General features: G+C 41.4%; 1 protein-coding gene across 2 annotated transcripts in view; it reads right to left on the minus strand.

Annotated features, from left to right (window-relative positions):
• Nucleotides 1–15943, minus strand: part of lrch4 (leucine-rich repeats and calponin homology (CH) domain containing 4) — a 49506-nt gene that overhangs the window by 11443 nt on the left and 22120 nt on the right. For both annotated transcript variants that reach the window (XM_037758565.1, XM_037758564.1), the window contains exons 2-11: nt 10751–10895; nt 9337–9466; nt 8587–8692; nt 6828–7074; nt 6174–6270; nt 4770–4887; nt 4512–4621; nt 4340–4395; nt 534–689; nt 78–149 (exon numbers count right to left, since the gene is read on the minus strand). In XM_037758565.1, the coding sequence (XP_037614493.1) occupies nt 78–149; nt 534–689; nt 4340–4395; nt 4512–4621; nt 4770–4887; nt 6174–6270; nt 6828–7074; nt 8587–8692; nt 9337–9466; nt 10751–10895 (1237 nt within the window). The remainder of the gene's footprint in view (nt 1–77; nt 150–533; nt 690–4339; nt 4396–4511; nt 4622–4769; nt 4888–6173; nt 6271–6827; nt 7075–8586; nt 8693–9336; nt 9467–10750; nt 10896–15943) is intronic.

Raw genomic sequence — 15943 nt, forward strand, 5'->3', positions numbered from 1 at the left:
AATAGAACATAGAGAGTATCTGACTCTCTGCTGCTGCTGCTCTGCTGTGTTTTATCTGTTCAACAGACTTTACTTACGCTGAGCTACTTCCTGTCTGTGGTGGTGCGGCGGACACATGACTTCCTGCTTTGCTGGATGACTTCAGCAAACTGCAAAATTAGAGTTTTGACATAGAGAGCGTATAATTAGATATGACAGACAGAAGGGAGTTGCCTCTGACAGAGAGACGGTCCTCTCTGTGTGTGTGCAACACAAACGGCTTTACACATGATAACATATACAAGCTCTATATATGTACATACTGTATGTGTCCCAGTGATAAAAGGAAATACAGAGTCACATTCATATGGCTGATATCATGTGATATCTGTGTGTTATCCATTCATACACTTCAAAATGCTTCTTCCTCCATCATAAAGGATCGAAAGCTTCATACTACAGAGTTTACTGCTGACAAACATTTGCTTTTCAAAATAAAATCAACCCAATTGGTTTCAGAAACGTTGATATAAAGAGTGAGAATGGGTGTTTACCTGGCCTTTTCTCTCTGCTGCTGCTGCAGGCGCTCTCTCTCCTGCCAGATGAACAGGGTGCCCGGCCTCCTCCGCTCCTCCAGGGTGGGGCTGGAGGGGGACAGGGGGGAAGAGGAGGCCGACGATGGGGTGCCCACCTCCACTTGGAGGCTGGACCTGGAGAGGGATTGAGAGACAATGACATGTAAACCGTTTGAGCTTGTTGCACCCCTGAGGAGTGAAATACTACCCAAATAGTATAGGTTAATAAAAGAGTTACTGTTATCAGATTTGACTGACAGTAAAGCGTTGACTCCCAAAAAACTGCATCTCTCCCTCTCTCAACCCAATCCAACCGGTCGACCCACTGTCACACCAAGTGCTTGCCCATGGGGGATTTCTTGTTGGATCATAGAGTGCGGTCTAGACCTGCTCTATATGAAAAGCGTCTTGAGATAACTTCTGTTATGATTTGATGCTATATAAAAATAAACTGAATTGAATTGAATGCAAGATTGGGAGCATTTCTATTGCCTCCGCACGGCTCTCAACATGGCGATGGCTGAGGTGCTAACAATGCTAACAGTGCAAATAACGATAACAGTGCTGACAGATCTAAGGGTTAACCTCGGGGGAACCGGAGGGTACGTTTCCGCAAGGGCGCTGTCGGTTGGGACGGCGTTATCAGCTTTAAGTGCCGTATAAGAGCAGTGCAGGTCGGCGGTCGTGAGCTAGCCAGTGGGGCACGCTCACATGCATCAACACTAAAAGGCACACAAGGCCGGCCCGGCTATGTCAACAAAGCACAGAGAAGCTCTGATTCCAACACACAGAGGGAGAGAGACTTCATTCTCTGCTCAGGTAGACAATACACCTCTATATCTTTACATAGCAAAATAGTTGTTTACTGCTATATTAATGCTCCTGATATGGTATAGAGAACCTTTAACTTTTCATTGGGGTAAATGGTGCAAAAAGAAGCCCAAGTTATCACAGGCCACAGAAAACATCTTTACCAGCCCAATCAAGTCAAAAGTAAACCAACTGGGCAGGAAATACAAATTTGGTTAATAACAACACAATCAGAAGTTATGGTAGTTTTTATAGTTCAACCATTTAACAAGAGTCCAAGTTGCAGTAAATATCAAACAATCCATTTGCTAATATTAAATAAACTCAAGTCTATTGAAGGGATTTGATAGATTTGCACTTTTATTCTGAAGGCTGGTCTGTGTAAAATCATTGTGTCATTTAAATGTAAAAGTCTGGTTAGAAAGTGTGTGTTGAGTTTCCATTTTAAGTGTCAGTATTCTATTTTTAGGAGTCTCAAAGGAAGTGTTGGAAGCCAAGATCTGGAGCATCCGTTTTGTTCCAGCTGATTGTGAAGTGTTTTAAGAGGAGACGCAGGATTGTGTAACTGCTAAACTAAATCTTCCTCAGTCAGAAAGACCAGACTGGTAGTCTAGTTACCAGATCTAAATCATGTCCGGTATACGAGGGTCAATGAGGGTTTAAGTGCTGATTGAATGGTAGTAATTTGAGAGAGGACAGTTAATAAAACTCAAAAAATGTTGAATAAAGCATGCAGCTTGTTGCTCCAGAAGCTGAGAACAATGGCTCTGTGTCACATATTAATATGTAGCCAATGGGACTGCCAGGACACTAAGTCTCAACGATGTAGTTATCTTGGTTACGGGACAACAGAGCAGCACGATAAAAGCTGCCTGCTGGGCTTCAGCACAAAACAGGGGCTGCTGACAACACCGCATCTAAAAGGAAGATGTGGCTATTAAGATACAAGTTACTAAGATTGAATACAGTATAAGACCCAACCACAATGTGACAGAGGCCTACAGTCACACAAAAAGTATGTCTTACAAGGTTTTAGCCTGATAATCAGACTGCCATTTTGCTCCACTTCATTCCTTTAGAGTGATTTCATGCTAATGAAATCGTTGGCAAAGACACTACAGTACCTTTGCCACTCGGATTAAGCCACAAAAAGCCATGTGAAATATGCTTTTATTAGTCTGTGTCATTAATGCAGTTGGAACGCATGGTATTTTTTTTTTTTTTACGTATATTAAGGTGTTGATATAGCTACAGGAGCTACAGCGTATAAAATGTAACTTCATGTCAGGGCTGTGGCAGCTGCGGAGATTCCCTCACATTTGAGAAGCTGGAACCAGAGACGTTGTCGTTTTTTCTATCTAAATTGGTGGCATACATTTTCCTAAGCAGTCCTTTTCTTAATTAATCAACTAATAGTTTCAGCACCGTATAATACCCCGACTCTACTGGTATCTGGTTTTGCGCTTGCTTTGCTTTGCATCAGCTTTCAAAAGATACGTGGACATTTAGACAATGCTGTTGCTACAATGTAATAAATGTCTGGGGAAGTCAACGAGTGACGACTGTTAACCTCCCAAGATAACAGCACCCACAGGCACTCAACATGCAGAGTTTGAGGGCCACTGTAAGTAATGGGAATAGCAGTCTGTTGACTTTTCCCAGCTCTTCAAATACCCGGTGAAGTGACCTTGTAAAACAAGGAAGGAAAAGAGAGAAAAAGTGATAAAACCTCATCTGTCTTTTTCACGAGTGCCCGAGTGAGTACACAGTTTCCAACACACTGCTGAGTTTAGACGAAGAATTGTCACAGAAACAGGCCGAGTAGAATTAAAGGTTATATGGAAATGCTTTTCAAATATACTGGAATACCTTGGCACAAGAACTGTAAACAAATGAGACCTTGGTAGAGGTCAGTACTAGCGTCCAACGCCAAACGTGTTACAGAAAGCTGAGACATTTCCCATAAACCCTCTTGCTTATCACCCTTTCCTCCCTGAAGAGGATTAACACATTGGCAGTGATGTTTTTCAGTCTACTTTTACTCCGTCTATTATCTGTCACTAGAAACTCTGACATCCTTATACATTTGCTCTTCCACTGAAAATCACTATTCCTATTTTGCTCTTTAAACCAATGTTATTATTTTGTGCTTTGATCCAATATTATTGTATTATGCTTTAAGATATTTTACAAGTTTTCTTTTTAAACCAATATTACCATCTGTGCGTGAAACTGATATTACAGGGTTGTCCTTTAAATCAATATTCCAAATTTGCGGAGTAAACCATTTTTTTAGAGTTTTTACTTTAAACCAATATTCCAGTTTTTACGTCAAACCGATATTCCACTTTTTACGTCAAACCAATATTCCACTTTTTACGTTACGCCAAACCAATATTCTACTTTTTACGTTACGTCAAACCAATATTCCACTTTTTACGTTACGTCAAACCAATATTCCACTTTTTACGCCAAACCAATATTCCACTTTTTACGCCAAACCAATATTCCACTTTTTACGTTACGCCAAACCAATATTCCACTTTTTACTTTACGTCAAACCAATATTCCACTTTTTACTTTACGTTAAACCAATATTCCACTTTTTACTTTACGTCAAACCAATATTCCAGTTTTTACGTTACGTCAAACCAATATTCCACTTTTTACGTTACGTCAAACCAATATTCCACTTTTTACTTTACGTCAAACCAATATTCCACTTTTTACTTTACGTTAAACCAATATTCCACTTTTTACTTTACGTCAAACCAATATTCCACTTTTTACTTTACGTTAAACCAACATTCCACTTTTTACGTCACACTAGTATTACTGGTTTGCGCTTTAAACCAATATTTCAGTTTTGAGCTTTAAGCCAATATTCCTTTTGTTGTGCTATAAACCACTATTCCTGTTTTAACTTTATAAAAATTAGCAGTACCATGCAAAGGGTCTATTTTCAAGTATGTTACCTGCATATTGTTGAGTCCTGGGTTTGGGATGGTGAAGAAGAGCTCTCCTTCTGCTCCTGGAAATCAATGGCACAATCAATTACTTCCTTATTCTAAGAATGCATACAAGGCAGGATGTTAAGCAACAAGCCAATGTCACACAATTGCTGATCAGTCTGTGAATGAATGGTACCAGAGGAGGCGCTGTGAGTGGAGGTGTGGGTGGATTCATCCTGATCTCCTCCTCCTCTTCCTCTGTCACACTGCTGTCAATGAAGTCCACATGCTCAGCAACCCCATTCACTGCAAAGAGCCAAAAAGAGTCTTTAAGATTTTCTCTATATGTGAAAACAAATCTTCTGTTTCAGAGAGACCTACATTTTTAACAGAACACTGTTTAATGTGCTTCATTACATGAAACACAGGTTAGAGCAGGTGTGTCCTTCCTCACCTTTGTTAGCTTCCACAGGAGATCCATCCTCCTCCCCCTCTTCTTCCTCCTCTAGGTTCCTCTGATCTCTGCTGACCTCAGCCATGCGGAGGGAACGCTCCGAGAAGTCATCTGCTGACTGGACACACAAACAGATAACAGTTATTGATCTGTAGTCGGTTGTTAACACCAGAGGATAGGTAGGCTGTATTTGTATATGTTGCATTTTATACATACGGTATATATATTAGGGCTCTCAATAGATTTAAATATGTAATCGCGATTGTGCTCTGTAGTTGCAGGTAGCTTTGGACAGTGTTTAGTCGGCCTCTCTGCCAATGCATGGCCAAACAATGCTGAGGTTCAAATGCAGTTTCAACCAACAGCAGTGTGACTGTAGTCTATGACCCTGTCCACCTCTAACTGTTCATCAGGGTCATCAGACCTTAAAGCTGGGGTTGGTAATTTTCTTCAAAGTTGGAGATGTTGCGGTTCACGGTCGGCGTTTCAACCCCTAACCAAAAAAATTGATAGTGCTGTAGAAATTGTAAAAATCCAAATGGGCTTTTGAATGCACTCACCCCTCCCAAGAGAAAATAACCATGCATGAAGATCAGGCAAATTACTGATTAGGAAATGACACATTTCAGCGATTTCTGATTGCAACTGACACCGGGAACCTTTGTTTTCACGCCATCTCTGCTTTCTCTCCCCCTCATTCCTCGTCCATTCCTCTGTCCTGTCCACTATCGAATGGAGGCAAACAATTCTATTGTTTTTTGCATTTGTATACCTTCATTAGACGGCAGTACAGTAGTAGAAAGATGAAAGAGAGAGAGAGAGGATAGATTTGAACCGGATATGTTGCGGTTCAAATTTTTTGTTATTTTTTTATTTTTATTTTCTTTACATCCCAACAACCAGATAAATCAAATGCTCTGACAAAACAAGAGAAAAAAATGGGGTATCTGTGGCTGTCACTGGACTGTAATATACCCGTCCAATCGTTTCATTCGGCCCGAATGAACCTACCTGATCGCACTCATTGCACGTCACCGGAGTCTTCCACAAGCTGCTAACTTGACAGCTGTGAGTACTAACTAACAATAGCCGTGTTAATGATAATAATGATAATTTGGGGAGAGTGTCTTTGGAGTGAGGCCTGAAGGGACTGTCAGTGTTGATGACTTGGTGACTTTCTCTCTAGATTTAGGGACTTTTGGAGCAAGTGCTGCTAGCTACTTTCATTGGAAAAGAGTTGACAACACTAGTGTAGTCTTGCTAGTTTCTCAACATTACCAACCCTAGCTTTAAATGCAGCATTGGTACATTTACACACTTCTGTTTGATCAACATATAATGTATTTACTCAGCACACATGTTAGGGGCAGTATAGAAATGACTGAGCGTGTCCAGTAGTTTTACCTCATTCCCAGACCACCGCTTGCTGCCGCTGTCGACGCTGTTGAAGCCAGAATCCAGCCCTCCGAACTGCCCTGTGAACAGCTCCTGATCTGACAGACTGCAGGGAAACATGCAGAGCACACATTAGGAGAAGTGAAACACACCCACACAACAAATACACAGCAGTGTTGTTGGGAGGCTGTTACATAGTGGTTCATCAGTCTAAAGGGCAGTGACCTCTCCAGAACAGACTCTTCTGTCTTCTCTCTTATCGCTGTCCTTGGTCCTGTCTGTTCCATGGAAATGGCTCACTAGGTAGCTAAAAGGGGTCCATTCAAGTTTATAAATATTTGATAAACCTTGCTTCCTCTTAGTTAACATGCCCTTTCACTGTCATCATTTATCATTCATTTCCCTATTCTGCATTTACCGTACCTCCTGCCATTTATCCTCTCACATCATGTTCACATTGTTCCTATTTTGGCATAAGAGTGCGTTCTCGAGTGAATATTGTGTTGGCGAAACATATTTATTTCCATAACTCCTAACTAGTGCGGGCTGTCAGACATCGGCTTAGCACATGTTTTGGAATTAGCTTGTTCCTTTATCCTTTCTGCTACTCCCTGAACTGCCTTCTCCCTTTAGCTACTGCTTCCTCCCTCCAGTCTTCCTCACCAGCTGTTGAACCCAGTGGGCCTCAGGTGTCTCTCCATCTCCTCCTGAGTCCTCTTGCAGGCCTCCATGTTGAGGTACTTGAAGATGTGGTATTTGCCCTTGGAGCAGATCTGCGCAGGCGGCATTTGCAGCGGGTTGTTGTCCAGCAAGATGCTTTGGAGATGACGGAGGTGGCGGTAGCACAAGGGCACGTGGGAAATGCGGTTGCAGGACACATCGAGCCGGACGAGGGGGAGCTCGGATATTTCTGGATGGTGCAAAGAGGGAGAGGGGAATTTATTAGTCAGTAACTTCTGTCCGTGTACTCCATTTATAATGTTTCAGCTGCAATTTTACAGCAACTCCTGCACAGATGTTTTACATTAAAAGTCTTAAAAGTAATTTCCTGGTTGGCTGTTTGAAGTGAAAAACCTGCAGGAAGTATTGAGTTTTATTGACGGTAGGGCAATTAACAACTAGAACTACCGCCTCGCAGTATGCCTCCGCCAACTATTTAAGTTGTTTACATCCATGTCGGTCCAAAAATGTCATCACTACATCATTTTATCCTGACATTTGTGTGAAATTGTCATAATTAGCACATGAATTCTTGAGTTATGGCCAAAAATGTGTTCTGTGAGGTCGCAGTGACCTTTGACAATCAAATTCTAATCGTTCATCCTCGAGTCAAAGTTGATGTTTGTGCCAAATGTGAAGAGATTCCTGAGATATCGCGTTCACAAGAACGGACGGTCGTACGGACGGAAAACCCGAAAACATAATGCCTCCGGCTGCGGTTGACACCGGCGTCGAGGCATAAAAACATCTAGGAGTTATGATTCAAGTTACTTATTTAAAAACAACATTATGTATCACTTTTGTGCATTCAGTTCTTTTGTAAAGTATATATTGTTTTGTTCCTATGGCACTGAACGATTTGAGGAAAATATGTAATTGCGATTTTTCTGACCGATAAAGTGAGTACAATCCTTTTGTATAAATCAAACAACAGGCCCGTATTTGTGATTTACATAGTGAAGCAATATATGATTGTGCCAAGTTTGGATGTCACAAGAACCGTTATCAAGTCGATGCCAAAACTCTGAAATCGTGACTGTACTTGTTATTGTGACCTGTTAAATTTCCAAAGAAAAACCAGTATGCAAATAGTAATATAGGAGTGGACATTGAAGTACACGGGAAAGAGAAACAGAGATAAATTCATATATAAGCTAGTTTTAATTTAGCAATTTCTAAATATCCACTTAGTAAACACTTATGTCAAATATTACAAACACAATTGTGGCCAAGTTTGAATTTAGAAAAAGCTGCTGCTTTCCACAGAGAGTCTGTTTACGCTTGTTTTCATTTACATTTCCTCCTAATGAGCTCCAGAACGAGGTACTAATGGCGTCAGATCCATTAGCTTGCAGTAAGTTCAATACTCCTACATGTAAACAATCGATAGCCCACAATAATGATGCAATCACCACCTAACCTGTAGAGATTCTACATTACATTACAATCCAGTATATACAGAGAGCTATAATACGATTAGAGTGATAGTTATACTTTGCAGGCTTAACGAAGCTTAGTGATAGTCAGCTATAGATGCACTGAATGGATGAGAACTGTGTGGGATCACTTCCTGGGGTCTGGACATCAAACAGCACTGAGAAATGCTGAATGGGAGCAATATGAGCGGAGGTGATCACACGGAGGGTCTTAACAGAGATAACTAGAGGAGGTTTGAGGTCAGTGGATGGAAGTGTGTCTATACCTTCAGGCAAAGTTGCGAGCTGGTTCCTCCTCAGGTTTAAGTCCCTCAGACACTCTAGCTGGCCGAGCTCTGCTGGCAAACACTGCAGCTCATTACAGCTTACATCCTGAGAGAGAAACACATACAGTGAACCAAGTACTTCACCCCCAAAAAAGCCCATTTGTGTATCAATGACTCACCCCGTGTTGCCTTGCATTGAGGTAACTAGGGGTTGAAAAACTATATCAAAAACATCTGTTTAAAAAACTCTCACACAACTGGTGCAGTATAACCCAAGTCCCATTTATCCAGTCGTATGCTCATTACTTCCCCAACACATGCATCTTTGCTAAAAATCGTACTATTTAAAACTCGCCTGTGCAAGTGTGACACCGTTTAGTGTTTTGTAAACTGATGTTTGGATATAGTTTTGCTGTTATTAAGCGCGGTCCCCATTCACTTCAATTCATCATGACTTCGGATTCTTCGTTCAATGTGGAGGCAGGCAAGAAAAACAGTGTACTTCAAGAATTCAAGGTAACACTGGGTGAGTCATTGATATACAAATGGTCATTTTGGTATTCCTTTAAACTCAGTAAAAATCCATAGTGTGTTTTACAAGGACATAAAAAGATCTGGACTGAAAGAGTGATACTAGTGGAATTTACTCTCCCTCTATCACCATAGAAACCAGCTGATGTTGCCGATAGTTCTATACATAGAAAGATAGTGTTGATGAGAGACTGTAACGTGTGTGTGTGTATATCATACCAGCTGTCGGAGGTGTGTGAGGGAGAATATGGAGGCAGGCAGTGAACACAGCTTGTTGTTGCTGACTATGAGCACCCGCAGGAGGGGAAGCTGAAACACCGACGGGGGCAAACTGGACAGAAGATTACGACTGTGGAGACAAACAAATGCACAGTGATGTCATTCAAGAGGCACATCCATCTGGGCCTGGTGCATCAGACATCTAAACACTGATACCCTCTTGGTTAAAACCTCAATAAAAAAATTATAAAAATGAAATGTTTGATATAGTTTCTTACAGAGCTAGCCTATAAAGAATGTGCAGCCACAGTTATTTTCATTGATCAGTATATTTGCTTTGAGCCCACACTTTTGCTGCCCGTATTAGCAGCCACCTGGAGGGCTTCTCCGGTCTCCTAGCAACAGTGAAATGATAGTGGAGATCGAGGAGAGAAGAATGTGATGTAAGAAGGTTTGGACAGGGTCTGTACGGCCTCTCTTCATCTCCAGCTAACAATGAAGTTCAAATGCAGTTTTCAAACAACAGCTGAGCTCTAGAGGTGTCATGCACCTGCAAACTGCAAACTGCAAACTGTGAAATGGATGCAAACTGTTGACTGCCGTCTTCGTGGTGTGCTAAAGTGCAACATTTGAAAGCAAAGGTATCGCTATCGGGACTGAAAAAGTTGGATTGGTGAATCCCTAGCCCTTATTTAAATCATTAGGTCCTAAAAGTTGTCAAATGCAGGCTGGAGCGAGGGCTGGGAGGAGGGGTTAAAGGAAACGCTACTGTGGCTCCCCTATGGGCTCAATGGATGAGGAAAATCAGGTACTTTATCACTCGGACGTCGAGCCATTTTGGCTTCATGTGCCACGGAGCAACTCTCATAGGAATGAACTGGAACCTGCCTCGAACGCTGTATCCAGTTCTCTTTGTACATCCATGGTTTTCACAGAGCAACTTCCTGATTAAACTTTGACCTAGTGTATCTACCACAGTTGTTTGCAATCAGTAGCAATGTAAGATTATTACAAACATTTTGGTCGCACTAATTATCGGCTTTTCCAAATAAAGTTATATAGCCTACATTAGTCATGTCCCACCACCGCCGCAGACTGCTACAGACACGAAACTCAGCTACAGGGCCATGACGAAAAAAGCTGAATAATAAATTCCATTACTTTATAGGCTATTATTGCTTATTTTTGTGTTAATGACCCTTAACTTGGCGCAGTTTGGCGGTTTCGAATGTTTCCTCATCATTCCCCGTCCCAAAAAATACAGATTTTGAACAAAAGCGCTGATAGAAATGAAAGGCCAAAACTTTGACGTGTCTCTGTTTGAACTTTTTAAAACCTGTAAAACGAGTTAGAAAGAAATACAAACTACAACAGAACAAGGGGAATAGTAGCCGTGAGTATGGTGTGGAGTTACCTGAGGTTGAGGTAGGTGAGGGCCTGGAGGTTGCCCAGGTTGGAGGACAGTGAACGCATCCCATTGTGGTAAAGGCTCAGCGTCTCCAGAGAGATGAACTGACAAAGCTCCTCCGGCAGCTCACACAGGCGGTTCTTGGACAGATCTGACAACACACACAATGACCAAACATTAGACTGCTTTCTCCAGTATTCATACCGCTACCGCACTAAGGAAAGGAAGACATTTGCTAGTGGAAAATAATGACTGAAAAAAAACAAGATTCAAAGTTATAAGCTAAAACAGATTTTTGGAATCACTTGATTATGGGATAGAAATTCAGTAAGGATGGGAATTTGTGAAATAGCTTCTGACTCTAATTCTTTTGGGGCAGATTTGTGATTTCGCAATATTGCAATTTGATATTCAAAGTCTTTGTGATCTCTGGAGTGGAATTTCTGGAAAGAAAGGTTTCTTCTTAAAGTAGGGGAAAGCATCTTCATTTTCACAAACTGAGATGGACGGCTGTTAAAATTATACTTCGGGTGTTTTGAAGTGGGGTTGTATGAGGTACTTATCTATAGTACGTGTATTACCTACAGTAGATGATGGTCAGTGTGTCTGCAGCTTGGAGAATCAGACAGGAGTACCGACACCAGAGCAAAGCAATACAGTGCTGAGGATGGGGACGGCATAAAAATGTATTTTAGCCACCTAAAAAATGTATATCCGTTAAAGTGTCCGCTAGAATATTATCCAACAGCAAACTGAACTGAAAGTGAAAAGTATCTCTATATCATCTGAGCCTGCTGGCTTTGGAGAGAGCATAGATAAGTTTCACTTTCAGTTCAGTTCCCACATTGGAAAGGAGAAGGAAAGGGCTGTCTGATGGCACGATAAAGCGGTGAAAATATTCTAAATATAGCATACACTTAAACAGATATACATTTCTTTTAGGTGAGCCTTTCTTTGAGGTGGCTAAAATACGTTTTTCTGCCGTCCCCGTCCACAGCACTGTATTGCTTTGCTCTGGTGTCATTACTCCTGTTGGTTTCTCCAAGCGGGGGACACGCCGACCGTCATCTACTGTAAGTAATACACCTACTATGGATACGTACATACAACCCCACTTCAAAAGAGAAGAGAGCTCTGGGGCATCCTGGTGATCCAGCTCTCTAAAACACACACCATGTTAAGTAATGTACTTCCCCACTTTGAACCCAGCTGTAGACTGTTGTTCCATGTCATTCACCCCTCTCTCCCCTCGTGTTTCCTGTCACTGTCAACTGTCAAATAATGGCAATACGCCATAAAGAATAATGAATGAGAGCTCTCACCAAAATATGTGATATAATAAATAAATCATCTTAGACCTCAAGAGGTTGATGAAATTAAAAACAAATGTTTCCAAATCAAGAAAAAAAGACTTGGGAAAGCAAACATGGGTGAAGCATTAAGTTAAAGAAGTAACCAAGTGAGTATCGTCCATGAAGTTGGAGTATTCACAAGAGACAGAAAAGAATGGTCAAGCAGCAGAGGCCCAGATATCCTGACTTTTATTCCCAAGTATGGGTCAAGCACAATCCTACAATTCCCATGATACCACTTGATAGCATCTTTTTGTTACAGATCTCTTGTCAGCGGAATGTAATGAAAGCTTTCTGTGATAACTTTGTAGTCTCCAAACCCCAAACAGAGATCTCAACCCTGATGACATCAATCAAATTCATTCTTTGGTTTTAGATTCTACGTTTCCTCGTGCCATATGACAACATCCACACTATTTTCATAAACCCGCCAGCTTAAAATGAACACACGGCTCCGAGCGGGGAACCCACACTGCTGTGGCAGAATGTTGGCGAGGCCGACACCCGTCCACTTCTGACCAAACTGGGTGAGCAGTTCCAAAAGTAGCTGCTATTGGCTGCTTCCTGCTTTCAGTTTGCACAGTTACTGTATGTAGGCCATTCTCATCCACCGAGAAGGATACAGGAACAGTCAATTAACCAGACCCCATCAGAGCATGACCCAGATGTACTATTGCACAACGTACCCTAACGTACTGCAAGTCCTTTATTGAAAGAATTCTCTCTTTTTTTTCACTCCCTAGTTTGTAAATCTTATATTTTGGTCTTGTTGTCACTGTAGCTGGGCTTAAACCAGATCATCTGATGAATGTTTCAGACAAAAATTCATCCTGTTACACATCAGTAAATGATTCCATGACAGCCCTTCAGAATTTATCAGACTCTGACTTTCCTTGTTTGAATATAACCCTCCAATTTAGAGAGATTTTTAGAGAGATTTTTGGCCGTGTGCATCTGCTGAGCCGAGGCCGGTGACTTTGACATAACACCGGCAACATGAAGGAGACTCAATTTCAGTAGAGGTGGGAGGGTGTGTTTGTTTACAATAAAGTTCTTGCGTTTTTTGGGGTGATGAGACATTAAGGGCCAGCGACGGGAGTGAGTAACGTTACCGACTCCGGCCCAAGCAGGAAAAGATAACAGTGTTTGGTTTACCCGTTCTGGGCTACCGTAGAAACATACTTATTAATATTATATTCCATTTCTGCCACTAGATCCTCCTAGCTGTTACACACTGGTCCTTAAACACCAAACCGGTTTGAAAAACTGGTTTCCAATAGAGTGTGGTTGTGGTCCAATTGATCGGTTTAGTGTTTGTCCTCCACCTCCTGATCTAACAATGCTCCACATGCAAGAGTCGCTGGGCCACGCCCACTTTTGATAAATCAAATCCACGCCTGATTTCAACAAATTCCTCTCGAATATAGCACCCCACCCCTCCTACACCTACTCCGTTTCACTCAGAAAAAAACATCACATTACTAAAGATAAAGATATTCCAACATCCTAAAATAATCTAGTTGATTATAAACATCATCTTCCATCATCTTCTCTATTTTCTGTCTTCTTATTTTCTTCCCTAAAAAAAATCTCCTATCTTCCAAGCAATGCCTCTTCTTCCCAAACCTCCCCCTTTCCTAACAACAGTATTAGTGGGCGTGTATTGACAGTATTGACCCGGTCATCCTCTTCTCTGTATCGCTTCAACTCTACATCGGGCTTTGTGTGGGATAAAAGAAATGTGAACGTGCAGCAGACACATTAAAGCACCAATTGGTTGTCTATAGAGCTCCAGTGATTCCAAAAAGCACCATTATCACCGAGCGTTTCGCTGGCAGCCGGATAAGACAGAAGTCTGTCAATGGCAGACAGCCCAATGGCTCTTTATTGATTGCTGTTGGAAGCAGCAGGGCTGGAGGAGGAGGCATTTCCTCTCTTTGTTGTTGGGGGTTTTATGGGGGCTTTTATTTTGGAAGACTCGAAACTGAAAAATTCAGAAAGAAACCATAATCTACACAGTTAGATGGGCTAATAACAATGGGACATGGTCATTTATATGATCATTGTGCAGCTTCATTGTGTAGATATTTATTGTACAGCTGAGTGAGCATTAATGGTTTTTCCGTTTGTTAGTATCCTGGATTTAGAGTTTTAGCTTCCCAATACATTTAAAGTGTTCTTTCTTTCTGGTCCGGATCTCGCTTTATATCAAGATTTGCACAGGATTCAGAAAGCTTCCTTAGGAGTCGTTAAGTTTTTCTTCATCAATGCTACAACAATCAGTAGCTATTCTGATAACGAATTGATCGTTTTTAAGTCATTTTTTTCTAGCAAAAATGCCTAACATTGATTGTTTCTAGCATCTCAGTTGTGAGAATTTGCTGCTTTTCTTTGTCTTCTGCGATATTAAAGTAATATTTTGGGGTTTTAGACTGTTTGTTAGACAGAAAAGCAATCTGAAGACATTTTATGGGATTGTGATGGCTATTTTTCACTATTTGTTGACATTCTATTACCAAACGATTCAGCAGATTAATCGATAATGGAAATAATTGTAAGTTTCAGCCCTAATCAAGCTACTGACCAATTAAACCAATTAAACCAATTAAACAAACAAAATAAAGAAAAAAAGATGGCAAAATCAACCTATTTCTGATCTGTAAAAATAGCTAATAACAGCTAATAAGAAAGACGACACCAGTAAACAAAAGGACAGGAGGTCTAACTATGGGTTTGCTAAAGCAGAAAGGATTAAGCCATGTTCTACATCAATGTAAGAATGAACAAAGAAACCCATCAGACCAAGTGTTTCATTATCAGGACCATTTCACATTGCCTTAATTACTACAGCCGCGTGGTTCAATGTGAGTTTTTCTGTATACAGTAAATGTGAGAGTGACTAGATACTGTACTGTAGCGCTAACGCCTGATCTCCCTCCGTCTCCACTGTCCCATAGCTAGAGGGGAGCTGCCGGAACAATAGATGGGGGTGGGAATAGTAATGTGTGTGTGTGTGTGTGTGTGCGCCTGCTCTGGGGGATGGAGAGGTTGTCTAGCCTCTGTATCCGTTGTTGCAAAATACAGACATATCTGGGAGCTACGGTTTGGTTTTAAAAAGGGAGTAATGGTTTGGATGGCTTTCAATTTCTACTGCTATAATAGCAAATACTGATAAAAACATATTTGTAATACTATACTTGTGAGCACCTAGCAATGACTTCATTCATTCCCTAACCCTTAACCTGTATCCTAAACATATTCCAGCTTTTAAACCCATGCATTACTACAGAAATGGCCCATATTTGGTCTTGATAAGTACAAGAATATAAGCCCTCCTGTCCTGGTAACTGTTGAAACACAGCCAGACTGACTCACTCTGAGCATCATGGGAGAAGCATGTGTTGTGGAATGGGCACTGGGCTGCCATGGTCCAGACAGCTGGACGCTGGCTTTAAACAGACGTGCTCTATGGTCCAGAGCCAACTCTGTCATTTCAACAAAGCTGCATGAAGAGGAGGAGGGCAAACATGTGTCATGATGACATGAACTACAGTGAGGTCCTTCCGGTTAAAGAGCTGACTCACACTGGCCCCTTACATCTTGTTTCCAGAATGACTTGATCCAGCTGAGACAGTTCACAGCTGGCGTTACAGTGAGTGTCCATTTGTGACTACATTAGTCTTCTATGGCTTCCTGCCCCATGCTAACAGAAAGCCTTACAGCCAAACGCTTTGTCAACGAATGCTGGGAAATACAAATATATAGCCTAATTGTTATAGGCTGAATCTATGGCCAATAGAATTCTGTGGCTGAATTAAATGACTAACATAAGTGCCTATATGCATTT

Source organism: Sebastes umbrosus, chromosome 22 (assembly GCF_015220745.1).
Source record: "Sebastes umbrosus isolate fSebUmb1 chromosome 22, fSebUmb1.pri, whole genome shotgun sequence".
NCBI classification, from domain to species: Eukaryota; Metazoa; Chordata; class Actinopteri; order Perciformes; family Sebastidae; genus Sebastes; species Sebastes umbrosus.